Source organism: Meleagris gallopavo, chromosome Z (assembly GCF_905368555.1).
Source record: "Meleagris gallopavo chromosome Z, MGAL_WU_HG_1.1, whole genome shotgun sequence".
NCBI classification, from domain to species: domain Eukaryota; kingdom Metazoa; phylum Chordata; class Aves; order Galliformes; family Phasianidae; genus Meleagris; species Meleagris gallopavo.
This window is the reverse complement of record NC_139435.1, coordinates 45,302,308-45,319,545: the sequence shown is the minus strand read 5'-3', so window position 1 is coordinate 45,319,545 and position 17,238 is coordinate 45,302,308. Positions and strand designations below refer to the sequence as shown.

The 17,238-nt window shown below is 39.6% G+C and overlaps 1 protein-coding gene across 1 annotated transcript; it reads right to left on the bottom strand.

Moving 5' to 3' along the window:
* Positions 1-314: 314 nt before the first annotated feature.
* On the bottom strand, positions 315-15,998 carry LOC100550368 (V-type proton ATPase subunit S1-like protein). Its single transcript, XM_010726085.3, has 7 exons — positions 15,417-15,998; positions 9,806-9,846; positions 8,932-8,990; positions 7,085-7,326; positions 3,727-3,777; positions 2,225-2,468; positions 315-948 (listed from the first exon to the last, which is right to left on the bottom strand). Exons 1-7 carry the CDS (start codon positions 15,542-15,544, stop codon positions 646-648), a joined length of 1,068 nt encoding a protein of 355 aa, XP_010724387.1. The 5' UTR covers positions 15,545-15,998; the 3' UTR covers positions 315-645.
* Between the last annotated feature and the right edge of the window lie 1,240 nt (positions 15,999-17,238).

The following is a 17,238-nucleotide window of genomic DNA, read 5'->3' as shown; positions in this document are numbered from 1 at the left end:
CAGCAGATCTTTATGGTAAGCCTCCAGCTTATAGAAAAGTATCAAGATGCCTCTGTACCACAACTATCACTGTTTCTTCAGTGTAGTGTGTAATACATAGCTTAAGTGGCTCTGAAGAAGGAGTTCATGCAACAAAGGGGAAGGATGTAATTTGGAATGCCTGAATTAAATATAATGAAAACAGACACTGTAAAATAAACAGATGCTATTTTGTTAGGATACATAGAAGAATAGTCAAAGCAATTACAAAATCAAGAAGACTCTCATTTTCTGTAAGAATGAGCCAATAGATTTTTTTAATTTTATTTATTGTCTCTTTATTTAACTTCAAAAAAATTCTATTAGTGATTCTTCTCTTCAGAAATTAGTAAGCTGGCTGCAAAGGTATGCATTTTGGTTTTGTACTACAGGAATAAACTCCTATCGCATTACATCTGTTACTCACACTGGAATCTTTTTCTCTTGTCCTGTTTTCAAAGGAAACTTTGAGATGGCTATCAGTAAGTAACAGGATAAATTGGATAAACAGTCTATTATCTATTTTTCCTTTCACTGGTTGGTGAAAAATTTGCACAAATTACATAGAACAAGGCCAGTAGAAAAAAATACCACTTTCACTGTTTCACTGAGACAGATAACATGCTGCTAAATATAGATTTTACAAAACTGCTGGCTTCTAAGTTCATAGGATTCATTTCCACTACTTCTCAGTGGCTCTTTCTCATCCCCCATGTCACTGTCTTTCATTTGTGCAAAATAAGCAGGAGAAGCTTTGCATTCATGATGCCTGTCAAGAGATTTCAGGTGGATCAACATATGAAGAGTATAGGCGAGAACCAGCAGCAGAATCAGCGACATAACCAACCCCATAAGAATTGCTGGAGAGAAAAAGGATGCACAATCTTTTGCATAGGCAAAATGTCCTTCTTGAATGTTAAAACCTTGAATCTACAAAGAGAACAAAAGGACTTATATTAAGTAAAATCTTTGCAAACAATTTTTTGAATTTGCTCTGGTGCCACTAAAAATTTTTGATTTAGTTTCATCATATAACAAAATTATATCTTGCAGTGCTATTTGGAGTTCATAGTGAGCTTATCCAGGTCAGTCTTCTGGAAACCAAAAGTTATTCTAATCTGCATCACACTGTTGCCCAAAGCATTTGCAGTTCATATTTTAAACAAAACCTTCCATGATCATTCTCAATACTTGGGTCACATTTAATTTAAGTGTGGTACCTTTCTGGTGCAGTGCATTTCCAGTATCATTTGTTAAGAATTTCCAGACTGTTTTAAACTGCACAAATTTCAATGCACAAAACATGCATAATTGCCTACCCTAGTATTAGAAGATTATCGCCAGATTCAAGCATGTGATACGTGGTAACGAATCAGTCCAACTACAGGAAGGTGCATTCACCTATGGCCAGGACAAGTTTTACTTGTGGCTTCAGTTCTAATGTGAAGTTTATCACATCGGCATTCACAGAGTTGGCTGCTTCACTAAAACGGGTCCATGGACATTTACCAAATGGGGACTAAAAGGGCAGAGAAGTCCCATGTCACTGCATTTACTTCTTAATACTTGTTCTGCTTTACCCTTGCTAAAAAAAAAAGCACTGATGGTGAGGCAGAGTAGAAGTACTCAGTGCAATCACGGCTATTGGGCAATTTAGCTGGGACCCATCCCCTAAAACTTAGGTATCTAAAAGCAAAATATCCAAGCCGAGACATTTTAGGATCAACTATTGCCTAATTCAGAAATATAGGCACTCTCAGCTGATGATTAATCTCATCCTAAAATAAGGATTCAGGATGAGTCAGAAGAATTATCCAATGGCTTTAGAGGCAGACTGGGGTGACTGTAACCAGAGCACAATGTTAACATTTCTTGTCTTCACAAATTGAGTTAGATGAATCCCCACCTTGATGACTGGTTTTAAGAGTCCAGCTCAGAGACATCTAATACTGACAGTTAATTTTACTTATCTCATTAAGAGGAAAACTAAGCAAGACACTACACAAAAGCTACATAGCCCTACGTCTCCTATGACAGGAGAATGACTACAGTAATTTAAACCTCCATTTTTATTTAATTTGTTTAAAATTCTATGGAGGTTAGACAAATTGTACACAGGAGATCATAATACTTTCTTGGAACTTAAGTACAGCATTTCCCATCAGTCTACTTATAGAATCCATTTGGCCTAATTCAACAACATTACCTGGAAATCAATGAAAGTAACTTCCCAGAGCTTTGAAACATCATTTGCAGAGCTCGGTATCAGGAGGGCATCATATCTCTGCAAGCTGCTCACATGTTCACAGTGGAAGGAGTAACTTGCTGGTGCATATATTCTTGTTGCATTAAACGTTGCTTGTACAGAGTGGTTGTAAAGAAGCTGCAGTCTCTGTAAGCTGAACCAATTCTGAACAGACAGCTGGTAATAGTTGGTTGTTAGTAACAATCTGAAAATATTTTATGGAAAAAAGAAGAATAAAATAGTAAGTCTAAGAGTTGGAACTATTAAGTTCATGTCAGATAATCTTAGAAGACCAACCAATATTATCAATTTCCTCCATTTATATTACTGCAAGCTCTCACTCTCTTGAGTCTGGAAAATAATTTGTGGTTCTTCAGTACTGTAGCTGAAAGATTTTGTTGCTCTTCCCCACAGTGAGGAGAAAGGCAGGAGATTTTCCAGAAAAACTGAAATCTGTATCCAACATTGGTATTGCACTTCCATCAACAATAGAGGAAGTCTGTCAAACCTTGGTCTGCTGATACATACGCTCATATGCCCATAAGGCATTTCCTGAGGACTCCAGTGATCACTTTGAGACGTAATGCAATTCACAAGAAAACAGTATAAATTTTATTGACATTAATGAGAACATCTCATATGTGAAATGTGTTTCTCATTCCAAGTGTACTAAATTGTTGTAATGGAAAAGGTAAACTTTTCTTTTGTTACCTACAGTAAAGCTCATTTTTTGCTATGTATTGTTGTTTCTTACAGTTCCTCGGGCTTCACAGAGAACACTACAGGTTCATTACATACTCTAAGATGCTCACCTATTTTAACTTTAGTCATGACACAGTAAATCAGAAAGAGTGCACAGATGTGTAAGAAAAAAGGCTAAATCAATATGATCCAGTATACACTCAATTTATGCATGGAGTCTTGGTAAAATACCATCACATACAAAATTATTTACCAGGAAATGCTTTTTTCTTTGGTCACCAACAAGCAAACATGAAGTAGGTCACAGTCTGATGCCTGTGCAGCCTACACTATCAGTTTTTTCAACAAAATTCACGAACAAAAATTTAGCGAATTAGTAGAGTCTAGGAAATATCTGAGACTACTCAAATGAGATGACATGAACTTTTCTCATGTGTAGAGAATTCAACATAGAAGAAAAAATGCTGTAAGAAAATACAATAGGCAAATAATACAGTTGAAAATGACAGCTCTGTTAAATGCAAATGTCTTGATTATATCACAGAATCTTAAAAACGTTTGGGTTGGAAAGAAGATAATTGAAGATAATCTAGTTCTGTGCCCCCTGCCAAGGACAGGAACACCTGCCACTAGCTCACCATATCAGCAACTCTCTTACATCATTTTTATCATCTCTCCCCTGAAAAAATCGCACAAATAATTGTATACCAACGGATACTACCATACGATTGCGTAATATTATTCTTTATCATATTACTTACCTAATAACAAGCCCCTTTAGATTTCCAATATCACCAAACTTCAGAGAAAGCCTAAGTCAAAAAGCGAGTAATGTCAGGCTAAATGAAAATTTCAAAAGTCTTAAGAGAAAAAACAGCATAGAAAATTAAGCACAGTTACAGACAGTCTTTTACTCAGTATACCTTTAAAATCTGTAGAAAAAAACCTTACAATTATTAAACCTCCTCCATTGAAATCCTATAGTTCATACGTCAATTTGAATACTGCCTCGACTTTCCACAAAGAACACAAGATATTTAAATCCTGCTGTTTCATCCTCAGTTGATAGTTAGGTGCATTTGATCTATGCTCACCTTTTCAAGTCAAAAAGGCTGATTTGTAATACATGTATAGGTCAGGTGTAACTTATACGTGTCATTAAAAAGAGCTACATGTAAACAGGCATGTAATCCTCATCTTTTTAGATACTAGAGTATAATAAAAGCAGATAGTATGAAAGTTCAAATTTTACACATATGCATCATTACAGCAGTATAAATACACTGGCTGTGAGGTAGCTCTACAAAACTGCTGTGCAGTCAGCACAGGCAATTGAAGTGAAAGGCCCTAGCATGTACAAAACTAATCAGAAACATACCGCAAACTATTTTATACTTTTTGTGAGCTTCTTCAGATGCTGAAAATTATAGAACTTGTCAGCATCGAATGAGTATTCTGGATACTTCTTCCCCAGTGTACACGTATTAAATTATTGTACAAGATGATACAAGCCAGTTGAATAATTAAATGAGTAAACTTACATGCCAGCTCAATAACAAAAAGTGCAAGTCTTCACAGGGACATACATATGTAGGTAGGTCTATACATTATCAGCAATCACTGCATTGTATTCACCAAGCTGCACAACTGAAACGTGGCTTAAAATTTGATTATGTGTGCTGGGCACAAGAGGCAGAGCCAGCTGCACTGAACCCACCCTTCTGTAGCACTCCATTGTTACCCACACAATCCATGCTTGAGCTACGCACAACTGACTCATGAAAATTACCACTATAAATGTAATAACATTAAAAGGTTCTGATCACTTGGAGCCACATTACTAGCCACCCAGGGCCACAAGTGGGTTGCCCTCTCCCCCATACCTAGATCTTCCCTTGTTTTATTACAAAGTCATATCATAGTCCAAGGATAGAAACATCACAAAAGATTAGACACTGGCAAATATGACATGAAATTTAGTTGCTTGATCCAGGAATTGGTACATAAAAACCAAACCAACCAACTACTGGCTAGTTTATTACAATAAATTTACACAGCAAATGCATATGCATTTGTAGCCAGGTCCTGGCTCCAGCTACTTCGCATTGATCAGACAGCATAAAGCTTGTATGAAGCTAATCCAAAGCCACAGCACAGGATTGTCTTAGCAAAGAAGGCGTCAGACGAGAGAAGTTTAAGGGACTTCTCTGGGGTGAGAAAAACAGGGCAATTCATCATGTGAGCACTCAGCCAGATGATCCACTAAGTTGTTAAGCCACTATCCATCATATCTGAGAAGTCATGATAGTCTGGTGAAATTCCCAGTGACTGGAAAACGTAGCCCTAATTTTTAAAAACAGAAAAAAGGAAGACCCAGGAACTACAGGCCAGTCAGTCTCCCCTCTGTGCCTGGCAAGACCATGGAGCAGATCCTCCTAGAAACTACATTAAGGTACATGGCAAACAAAGAGGTGGTTGGTGGCAACCAACATGGGTCCACTAAGGGCAAATTGTGACCTTTTACAGCATTGGTGAATAAGGGAAGAACAATTGACATAATCTACCTACAAAGCATTTGACATTGTCCCACATGACATCCTTGTTTCTAAATGAAAGCAACATGGAGTTGACAGATGGGCCACTCAATGGAATTGGCTAGCTGGTTGCACTCAAGGAGTTGAAGTCAGTGGCTCCATGTCCAGGTAGTGATAAAGGGTGATCCTCAGAGGTCCATACTGAGTTTGGTACTATTAAACATCTTTGTTGGTAACACAGACAGTGAGGCTGAGTGCACTCCCAGCAAGTGTGCGGATGACACCAACTGTAGCATCATAGGATATCCCCAGTTGAAAGGGATCCATAAAGATCAACAAGTCCAACTCCTGGCACCACAGAGGTCTACTCAAAAATGAGACTGTATGACTGAAAGCATTGTCCAGACACTTCTTAAACTCCAGCAGCTCAGTGTTATGACCACTGCCCTGGGAGTCCATTCCAATGCAGTCAACTCACTGAAGGGACAGGATGCTATCAAGAGGGACCTGGACAGGCATGAGGGTCCTGGACGCCTATGTGAACCTCCTGGAATTCAAGAAGGATAAGTGCAAAGTTCTGCACCTGGGTCGGGACAATCTCAATTATGAATACAGGTCAGGAGATGACTGGCTTAGGAGCCACTTGGGAGTACTCCCTGCAGTACTTAGGAGTATTGATGAATGAAAAAGTGAACGAGCATTGTGCACTTGCAGCAAAAAACATCAACTGTATTCTGGGCTGCACTAAAAAAAGAGGTGTCGCTAGCAGGTTGAGGGAGCTGATTGTCCCTCTCTACATCACTTTCAAGAGATCCTACCTTGAGCACTGTGTTCAGCCCTGGGGCTCCTAGCACAAAGAAGACATGGATCTGTTGAAATGGGTCCAGAAGAGGCCACAAGGATGCTCAGAGGGTGGAACACCTCTCCAACAAAAAAAGGCTGTGGAAACATCTCTAGGATATTAAAAAAATGCATACCTTTCTAGTACGGCTATGGAATGGGAGGATTTGGGATCCAGTTAGGTTATCTGGTAGGAACAAGGCAATGAACTGTTCATACTAAAGTAATTCATGCCAGAATAGTATGCAAACCTGTAGTTATTTTACCTTTAAGAATCAGCAATTCATAAATCACATTCTGGGACATGGGGCTACTTAAGTCTCTCTCTAAATACATAACTGCATCTTTACATTGTAAACAATAATGGCACATATCCTAGTAATCCACCACCCAAAGTCACATACAGCCAGCCTCTAAATCCTGATATGGGCATAGGGCCCATTATTCACTTCCCCAAACAGCTATTCAAAATAGCTGGAGACTGAAGAGATCAATAACTCCAATCTCACAAGTACAAACGTGAAACTGGCTGGCCACAGGGACTGACATTACTGAAGATGAAGACAGACATATATGTCTATATACTCTATGAAACATTTATCTGAAAGCATCTAATTCACACTGCCTTGCCGGCTGCAATGTGCCTTTGATGTACTGGGGCTCCATACTACATATTACAAAGTTTGTTTCTTCAATATTTACTTACTAGACTTGTTATCTGGTACTAGTTTCACTGACATCTTACATTGCATTGTCTTCACTGCAGTTTGAATCTCCAACATCCACTGTTGCATGGACACCAAATGTCTTCTCTGTCAAATCCAGCTGTGTGTGGTTTTCAAATTTAATCATGATCCTCTTGGCCCAGAAGAGAATGCAAGGGATGCCATTAACTGTGACATTGAGGGGGCTGTAGTGGCTGGGGGTGAATGGCCTCCAGGATGCTCTTTCCAGCTGCTCCTTTCTGCTCAAGTTGTAGCTGACAACCTGAAGGACCATACAGAAGATAGTATTAAAAGAAGGGTAGTGCAAGAGATGTTCTCCATCCTACAATAAGGTGACCACTTGGAAAGCACTGCTAGAGCTAGGTCTTAGCTGCAGCAGTACTGAGGTAGGGATGCACAGAAGTACCTGTCTCACCCCTCCCCACACTGGGCAGTGTACCATACAGACCTTTAGCTCCAACACAACTGGCAAGCTAACACAAGCTAAAGTTGTTTTTCTAGTCACTCTACAGAAGTATTATTACTGACATTTTTTTATCCCATCTCAGCCCAGCACAATCAGAGCTGCCCAATACAAAAAGATGAAGCAATGCTAGAATCACAAGGTGCTCACCCCTGCCAAAAGCTCTCTGGGACTCAGCTGTGGCAAAGCATACAGCCTATCATATCAAAAACACTTTAGGCAGGTCTAAAGGTGAAAAAAAAAAAATCAATTTTAAATTGACCTTAGACAACTGGGCCCAGCATGGCTCAGTGTGGATCTCTGCTTTTACAGAATCAGTAGTTCATAACATTAAACGCTGGAAACTGCAGCTTCCATCATGTTCTCAAAGGACGTCAGAAAAAAAATCTTATCCCCTCTGAGTCAAAGAAAGACAATTTGACCGTGAGATTATATAAAGTGAGACAGTAAGTTAGGGTTCAGAAAGGATTTCAAAATTTGTCATTTTCATACTTTAAAATTTCCAGGTTTTAGCTCCTTTTCAATTATGCATGCATCCTATCTAAATAATAATGCATGTAACGTCTGCATGGCTGTATTGCATTGAGCAAAAATTGAACAAAAACAAAGCAGGTATTCTTTCTAAGTTTCAGTCACAAACAGCACCATACCAGGATCCAGAAGGGACACAGTTAAGCACCAAAGCTTTGTCTTGGCTTAAAGAGAGATGGGTTTTTTGCTGTTAAGATTAGCAAATCACATCTCCCAGCTCAGACCCTGAAAGACCCTTTTGATACTTGACCTCACATATGGCACAAGGCTGCTTTAGGAATTAAAATCAGTAAGTACTCACAGCAACAAGCAGAAAGCAAGGTAAGATCAGCAAGAAACACTGACTATGAATGTTATTTGGATAAGTAATAAGGCTGTGTTCTCAGAATTACCAATAAAATAAATTTTATAAACCAGATATTTACGTTAGAATGCATCACCTGCATGGTTTTTGATAGGGGAGCCTTTTCCTCTTCATTTTTGACAAGACCAACAGAGTGGACTCAGAAAAAACTGACAGAATTTAAACAATCAGTTTTGCTTCAGATATTTTTTTTTTGTACCAAGCAAAATACTGGGCACTGCAGTCAAATGCAATTGTACAGAAGAAGAGTACAATTTGGTTCTTCTAGAACAATCCTGTGCCTGAGCCCAGTGACAGCACCAGCAATGAAGCCTTACCTCACTACTTAGAAAAGCAGAGACACTGAAATGCATGTTGGGAATCAACAGCATACCACAATGACTCAGAATTTTGTTGGCTATTTCTTGTAAATAATAGATTATTTAATTCAATAATAGAAGTTAAAAGATCTCAGCATGTTACTGAAAAAAAAGACAAAGCTTTTCTGATATAGTTCCTGCAAGCATTACCTGTGCAATTGCCACTTGATTTACATTGAATTTTGGCTTCACACCACCATATCGTCGATCTGCAGATAAAAGCGTGTTATGAGCCCACACAGAACGTATCCACTCATTGTACCACCTTAATCTTGCATGTTCTGGCACAAGTAGCCTTGAACAATATCTCTTATTTTGTTTTGGAAAATATGTGTCTCGATGCAAATATCACCTTCAACATCCAACTTATGTTTTAGTTTACCTTGCTCATAAAATAAAGTCTCCTTTTCAGTGACTAGCTTGCCATCCTAGCTGGGAAGAACTCCAGTGGCCAAAAATGACAGGAGTTAGCCTATCCATGTATACATGTGTATACATCTCACACTTAATAAAACCTTACTTTTTCTTTATGCACCAAGCTATTTTCAAAAAGTGTGTGTTGAATTACAAGGCAAGAGCCTGTGTAGGAATTTCTTTCCCTGCAGGGGACAGAGACGGGAAGCTGTGACAAACAGATGGTCTGTCTATCTTCACTGTCAGGACAGTGAAGATTTGTAGGAGTGAACTCGCTTCATGGACTTTCTCACATCTTCACCCTTCAACCTTCAAACCCTTAGCTCTGTTTTCATCTGGTTTAAAAAAAAGAAAGAAAGAAAGAAAGAAAAATAAATAAATGAAGACTTCTTTGTTCTATATTCTCACTATATTTCAGAGTCAATTAGTACATGATTGTTTTAACCAGGCAAATCCCTTAAAGGGTATCTGTTAAAGATGGATATGTTTTAACAGAATATTTGACAAAACAGTCAGCAATACCAGAAGGAGCCACTCCTGGGAATGAAGATTTTTTACAGCTGCACTGTCAGAGCCAATATCCAGGCATTTAGCCCACTGAAAGCCTTACCAGTTCTTTGCAGAGAATCTTCATCTGAAACTACACGTGAACTAGAAGAGAAGAGAAAAATATTTACTTTACAGCATATAAGTCTCCAACACATTCACTAGGAAGAGCTCCTGCTGCTATGTTTCATTCAATGTAACATTCACAATACAAAATACTTGAAAAGATGCATGCAAAGACCAGAACAATGTAAGAACAATGAGCAAGAGTGATACCAACTTAAATGCCTTTACCTTAGTGGCAGAATGGTGTGAGACACAGCATCATAACCTCATATAGAAGGAGCAGAGCAGCCTTGAAATCCATTTCTATCACATCTAAGCAGCTCTGGCAGCAAGGGAATTCGATCCTTCTGCACCTGGTTCACTCAAAACCCATGTAATTCCACAAGCCAGCAGAGTGCCCAGGTGGCCAAGAAGACCAATGGCATCCTGGCTTGTATCAGAAATAGTGCAGCCAGCAGGAGCAGGGAGAGGATTGTCCCCCTGAGCTCAGCTCTGCTGAGGCTGCACCTCGAGTACTGTGTTCAGTTTTGGGACCCTCACTACAAGAAAGTCATCGAGGTTCTGTGTCCAGAGAAGGGCAGTGAAGCTGGTGAGGGGTCTGGAGCACATGTTCTGGGGGAGCAGCTGAGGGAACTGGGTTTGTTCAGTCTGGAGAAAAGGATGCTCAGGGGAGGCCTTAATGCCCTCTACAACTCCCTGAGAGGAGGGCATAGCAAGGTGGGGAGTGGCCTCTTCTCCCAGGTAACAGTGATAGGACAAGAAGGAATGGCCTCAAGTTGCACCAGGGTAGGTCCAAGCTGAACATTAGGAAAAAATTTCTTCTCAGAGTGATGAGGTATTGGAATAGGCTGCCCAGCAAAATGGTGGAGTCAGCATCCCTGGAAGTGTTCAAAAGAAGAGGGGCAGATGTGGCACTGAGGGACATGGGACATGAGCACGTTGGAGGCGGGTTGATGGCTGGACTGGACTGAATAATCTTAGAAGTCTATTCCAGCCTTAATGATTCTATTTTTCTATCATCTCACACATAACATCTTGTTTACACTCATGGTTTGGAAGGGCTTCTTCTGATCAGTGCCTCCCTAGCAAAAGCATATTTTCATAGGCATACTCTATGCTGCCAAGGATAGATCTGTTGTGCACCCCTGCAAACTCCTCTAACCCAGAAGGCAAAACAGAGAAAAGCGAAGGGAGTTCATATCCCAGCTTGTCACTTTGTAACCAAACACCAGGACTGATGAGCAACTCTGCTCCTGACCATACAGGACACTCAGTCCCTTCAGCAATAAAATAGGCAATAAAACAGAAGACAGTCTCCAGAGAAAATGTGACACAGTACAAAAAGACAGCTATGATCTGCAGCACAATACTGTGACTCTAATCTGAGCTGAACAAGCCAAAAAGATCTTATGTTATAAAAAATTCAATATAGATAACACTGTTCAAAATCAGTTTGGCAGTTTTAATTAGACAAAGTGAGCCCAGCTCCTTCTCCAGTCAAGAGCTGTTAAATCCCACAGACTTCAAAGAGATGGTGCACTTTCAGCATGGGTCCCACTCTCGCCACGTTTCTAAGCCAGGTGTTAGTACTAGGATAGTTTTTTTGAACCATTGCTTCATAAGAAAGGAGCAGAAGCAGAGTTGTTTTGCCATGTCTATCAAACCTAAGCAATCCAGAGCGTAATTCCAAAGCAAATTTGTTTACTGTAACTTCAATAGGATCCCACTGAGATACAGGCACTGGGCATATACATCAACTGCCCTTAACCCAAGGCTAATTCTGGCCCAACCTATACCAGAAAGACATTGTTTGATCACACAGCAGACTTCAGCATCTCCAAGAGTCCAGTGCAAGGAACAAAAACTGGCTGTCTCAAGATATGATCAAAACAGACTTCATTTTGTTCTCTTGACCATACAAAGCTCTCTCTAGGCTTCTTTACTGACAGGAGCATAGGCTATGTCATTTTGGCCCAAAGGTAATTTCCTCCCGCAGTTTTTCAGGACAGACTGTGCCTTTGGGACAGAGAAGACAGCAGCTCATCTGGACATTTTTTCATAACAAAAGCTATAAAAACGAGGCACACCAAAAAGAAATTGATGTGAATTATTTAGATACTAACTCTAGTAATATTTAGTTATATCTATATGCACTTAATTACGTTAGTTATACACTTAACTTCCTTGCATATGCTTAGTTAAAAGCTCAAGGCCCATTATTCCATTTGGAAATTGCCATGCTAAAGCAAGCAGACTAAAACTAGGATGTGAGGAGACAGGTGAAATTGCATAATTCACTTAATTTCATCACTGGACTTGAGAGGTTTTTATGTTGATCTGAAAAGAGAAAGGGCTGGTTATGGTATTATGACTGTTGATAAGAAAGTCATTACTTATCTCTCATCTGGGATAATGCTAATACCAAGGCCATACCAAGTGGTTCACCTTAAAGAATAGTATTTGATAAGCAACATGAAGCCCTCAGGAGAGCAGAGAATGAATGAACGTATGAGGCACCACATTCATGACAAAAAACTCCGCAGGGTTATACCTTGAACACAGGTACAAATGCCCTCCACACAGCCTATGAGGCTCAGGCTGAAGTCTGTGACAATGCAGTCTGACTCCTCCACTTCACATGCAATATACCACAGCAATGCACAGCAATGCTGCTCCTGAAGGCCAAATTGCTTTTTTCAGCACAAAGATATTCAAATATAGATGAATGTGCACAGCTGATGAAATATTCATGCTTTCATGAGGAATGTAGCATAGAGCGTGTCCCAGGAATCACCGCTAAGTACCACAGTATGACAAATGCTCTCAGCCACATGGCAGTCTTCTTACACACTTGGGATGCAGGCAGAGGCACAGGAGCAGAATGCCTCCACCTGGGTACTACTTTTTCTTACCCTGCTCACCAGCAACGCCAGCTGCCTCTTACCTCTTGTGTGCTGTGTGAAACCCCACTAAAGGGTTTGCTTTGTTTCACTACAGCCCAACTTCTATGGCACAGAGAGTAGTATATGGTAAGGATCGCCTCCCTTTCTCTGAGTAGAAAAAATCTGACAGTTTTATCAGGTCCATCAACTGCTTTTGACATTTATAACCCTGAGGTTTCATGGAAGCATGTCATCTGTGACAGAAACAGGTGGCCTTCAATAACCATCCCAGTGTCAAATCATAGGCCCTTTCAGCCAAGAGCAATTGACAGGTAATTTCTGGCAGCCAGTTGCTTTTGTCCTCATAAAATGAGAGCATTGTAGGAAATAATGGGAAAAGTTAACAGTGAAATAAGAGCACATATTTGCTTGTATACACAAAACATTAACTACAGTAAGGGGAAAAAGGAAACTATCTCCAGTTAGCCCTAGAGCTTTCTTCTCCACTGCCTGCAAAACTGTCAGTAGAGGGGCTGTGAATCAGTAAGAGCAAATCATTTTAGCAAACAAAACCATACACATGACTTACAAAAACGTAATTCTTTTTCAGCCATTTGTCCTACAGTAACTTCAGATTCAGGAGCACACACAGTGTATGCTTTGAAGACTAACATATTTCTTCACCAATTCAGAAATAACTAGCCCAGACGCAAGCAGGCAATACACTGTATGTTGAACTTACCATTGTTTGTGTGTCAGGAGCCCATATGAAATTGGCTTAGCCCTAATACAAAGCACTGGGATGACTAATCACTATGTAAAACCCAATTAGATAAGATTATAAGAATAAAGAAGTGTAAATTCCCTCTTATCAGACAACATTATCCATCTACATTAGATAACAAAGTCTAACTTTGTATCTAAAATATTCATGTAGACTCCACCCTTGAAGACAGCCTTTTGTCCACTGAAGCAAGCAAAATAAACAAACCTGGGATGCAAAAATGATCAAGTGTGGAGGCCATACTTTACATGCCATCAGCTTAAAATGTTTCAGGTAAAGCAATACAGATAGTTGTCTTTTACTTTTCATATTACTGCTCTCACAAACCACATCAGGTGCCAAAATACACTGCTGCAGTATTTACTCCAACTATCACTCACTCGTATCGTCCAGCTGCAGTCTACCTCACTGACGGTAGAACTGGTGTCAATAATTTATGAAGTATTTATTTGAAAAATAATGTGAACCTTCACACTCACTAAATATGAAATATGATGACCAAAAGAGAGGAATGCTTACTGAGCTGCTGGCAGCAACAACCTGACTGTAGTCCCAGCGACGCTGTTCATATGTAATATCTCCAAAGTTATTAAATTATAATTGTGAGTCACATTCAAAATAAAATCTAGTTCCTCCTAAAAAATGTATCTAACAAAAACTGTAATTAAATTTAGAATACATCTGCTGAAGTTATATCATAAAAAAAACATCTACAAAGCCTCTATCTCTTTACAGATTTTAAATATTTAGTGTCACATTTTGGAAGCTCCATCTGTGATGGAACATAGGGAGACAGATTTACATAATTATTTTATTTTGCACTGACTATTGTTTGATCTGTACTTTAATAGGGTTAGGACCTACAAAAAATTATAGTTTTGAATATAAATAACAAAACTGAGCTCATAGAAAGTCTGGCAAATTATAGGTATGATCTCACCTCCACTGAGTGCAAAAGTTGAATTCCCATTCAATTCAACAGCAAGAGAAGCACAACTACATTTCTTAATTTTTATTAGAATAAAGTTCATGCAGTGTTTCACTCCCTTCTCTCAAATTTTGATCTGATAGCAAAGAAGTGCAGTTATTCTAAGAAGACACTGACAAATCTGAAAACTGGCAGAGGAGAACAAGAAGTAAGCTATCTAAATGAAAACAATATTGTAGCACTTACTGGTAACTGACTACCAGCTCTCTTAATACAAGCTTAAGCAAATCACCACATGTCCTCCTTGCCTAAGTGCAGATTTTATTGCCAGCTGTGATCTTCATCAGCATATTTGATGTTTTTTATTAGTGACTTGGGGACATGATTCAACTAATATAGTTAAGGCTCTTTACACGTTTACAATGCTTGGCATTAGAAAGTTCTCTTTCCCTTAATTTGAGCTTCCTATTACTATTTCATTAAATTAAAAAATGGCACAATAAACAGTGATGAATCCAAATTCCTTCCAATTTCTTAACCTAAGACTTTTTAGCAATGCCGAATTCACGCTTCTGCACAAGTAGAATTCTTTAGCACGCACATTTCATGGAGTAGTTTTCACACCCTTGCTGCTATTCTATTTATATCTCTTAAATAAAAATTAATTAATTAAAAAAAATAATAAAGTAAAAAACAGACAGGGAAAGTCAGAGAAAGAGAGTCAAGAGCAAGAATTTAATGTAAGACAAATGCTCAGAAAACATTCATTTTTAAACCATTTTTAGTGTTACACATAAAATTGTTTTAAAGTTGCTTTTTTACACAGCATAGGCTTCAAAATTTCTACTAATTTCTACATTCACCCCAGCTGTTCTCTGAGAGGAAAACTGAAACCATGCCATGATATTCTAAACCACAGCCAAATCTTCCACACGACACACACCACTAAAGGACCACACTCAACATACACATTCAACTTCACCAAGGGTCAGTCAGCAAGCGCTCCATCACTCACCCGCCATCCTCTGTGGCAAGCGTCTGTTCCACAGCTGCTGAGAAGTCCAGACATGAGAACAGAACGAACAACCTAAGTGCGGCGTTTCTTTCCATGGAGAAGAGCCGGTGCCTCCACACCGAGCACATCTGCTCCTTCGGACTGGGGGGGGCTGCGCGGCCCCGCACGCCCGGCGGTGTGATGGACAGCAGATGCAGCCAACGAGAGTCGTCTCTGCTCTGGTACCCGGCAGGAGAAAGTCTCTGTGTGTTCTCATGTACACTGACTGCATGCACCGACAGTAGGTACGGCCCATGTCCCTGCGAAGGAAAGATCTTACTGGCTTGGGGGGAAAATGGACTGGGATGTGTTAGATGTCTTTCAGGAAGAAAAAAAAAAAAAAAAAGAGAAAAAAAAAAAAAGAAAGAAAGAAGGGGAAAAAAAAGAAAAAAATAATAAAAAAAAAGGGTGGTCTTTACAAGCTCTGACTACACTAAAGCTGCACTGAGCAGTGTTTGTTATCTGTACTCAACCTAAGCCTTACAGAAGGGTAAGGCTGTTTCCAAACAGTTCATAAATTTTCCTATCTGTATAATTAACCTCATAAGGATTATCTGTATTCTAAAGAAGACTTACAATACCTTTACAATACTAGTGCTAGCTCCATTTTACTGATGGAGAATTAGACTTTAAGAGCTCAGAAGTCAAACATTCAGAGTTGGTTAACTTCAGTTTCATTCAATTTGTGTGCACTCACCTCTCTGGCTTAGTTGTTTACTTATCCACAGACAATGCAAAGCAGAACTAACATTGCCAAATGTCCACAAAATGACAGTGCCTCGGTTTGAAGCACCAGGATCCACACCTAGCACAGGTTGGGTCAGGTTGTTCTGACAAGGACAGGTGGATCATGGGCATAGGTACTTCCTTCTATAAGACCTCTGCCCTCATGAGACTCATCAGAATGGACCTTCCAAGTTGGATATTAGGAAAAATGTCCTCACTGGTTGGGTGCTGGAATAGGCTGCCCAGGGTGGTGGTTGGAGTCACTGTTCCTGGAAGTTTTCAAGAAACACAGAGACACAGCATGGATGGACACAGTTAGTGGACACAGTGGGGATGGGTTGAAGTGTTGGACTAGATGATCTTAGTAATCTTTTCCAACCTTAATGATTCTATGGTTCTATGACTGCAGTTCTATCTGTGCAGGGAAAGAAGAGGGTAGGGCACAATGATTTCTCAAACCCTACTGTCCTTTCTTTTCATAAACTCACTAACAGCATAATGCTCACTAACAGCAACTTGAAATCAAAGTATCTACATAGGGAAAGGTGAAGTAAGGGTAGATTCTGCTGGATCCACTGTCAAAACTGTGCTCTTCCACCTGCTCACATCCAGTCTGGCCTCAGTCATGAGCACAGCTATGACTGTTAATCAAATTGAGAAAAAACCTTTGACAGAAATGCCTTTTTAGTATAGCCTTCAGCATCAGCAGCCCACTCTTGAAAGATCAGTCTTCAGAGGCGATTCAGACTAGCGCTCAACTCACATTTGCAGCCATGCTGCACACTTTTCCACTTAAATATCCAGGCAGGAGATAGCCATGACCAGTTTCAGCCAACAGCTGCCTTTATACACCAGTGTATTTTGTTCATACACCATACCCAATCTATACCCAACATAAGGCACGTTAATGCCTTTTGTGGCAGCTAATGTAAGCTACACACTGATGTGATCACGGAATAAGACCTACTTCACTGATTAAGAGCTCCTATCTATTGCATTCCAGATACAAGATTAAGATAGGGGCTTTAGCATTGTAACTATTCAAAAGGATTTGCCA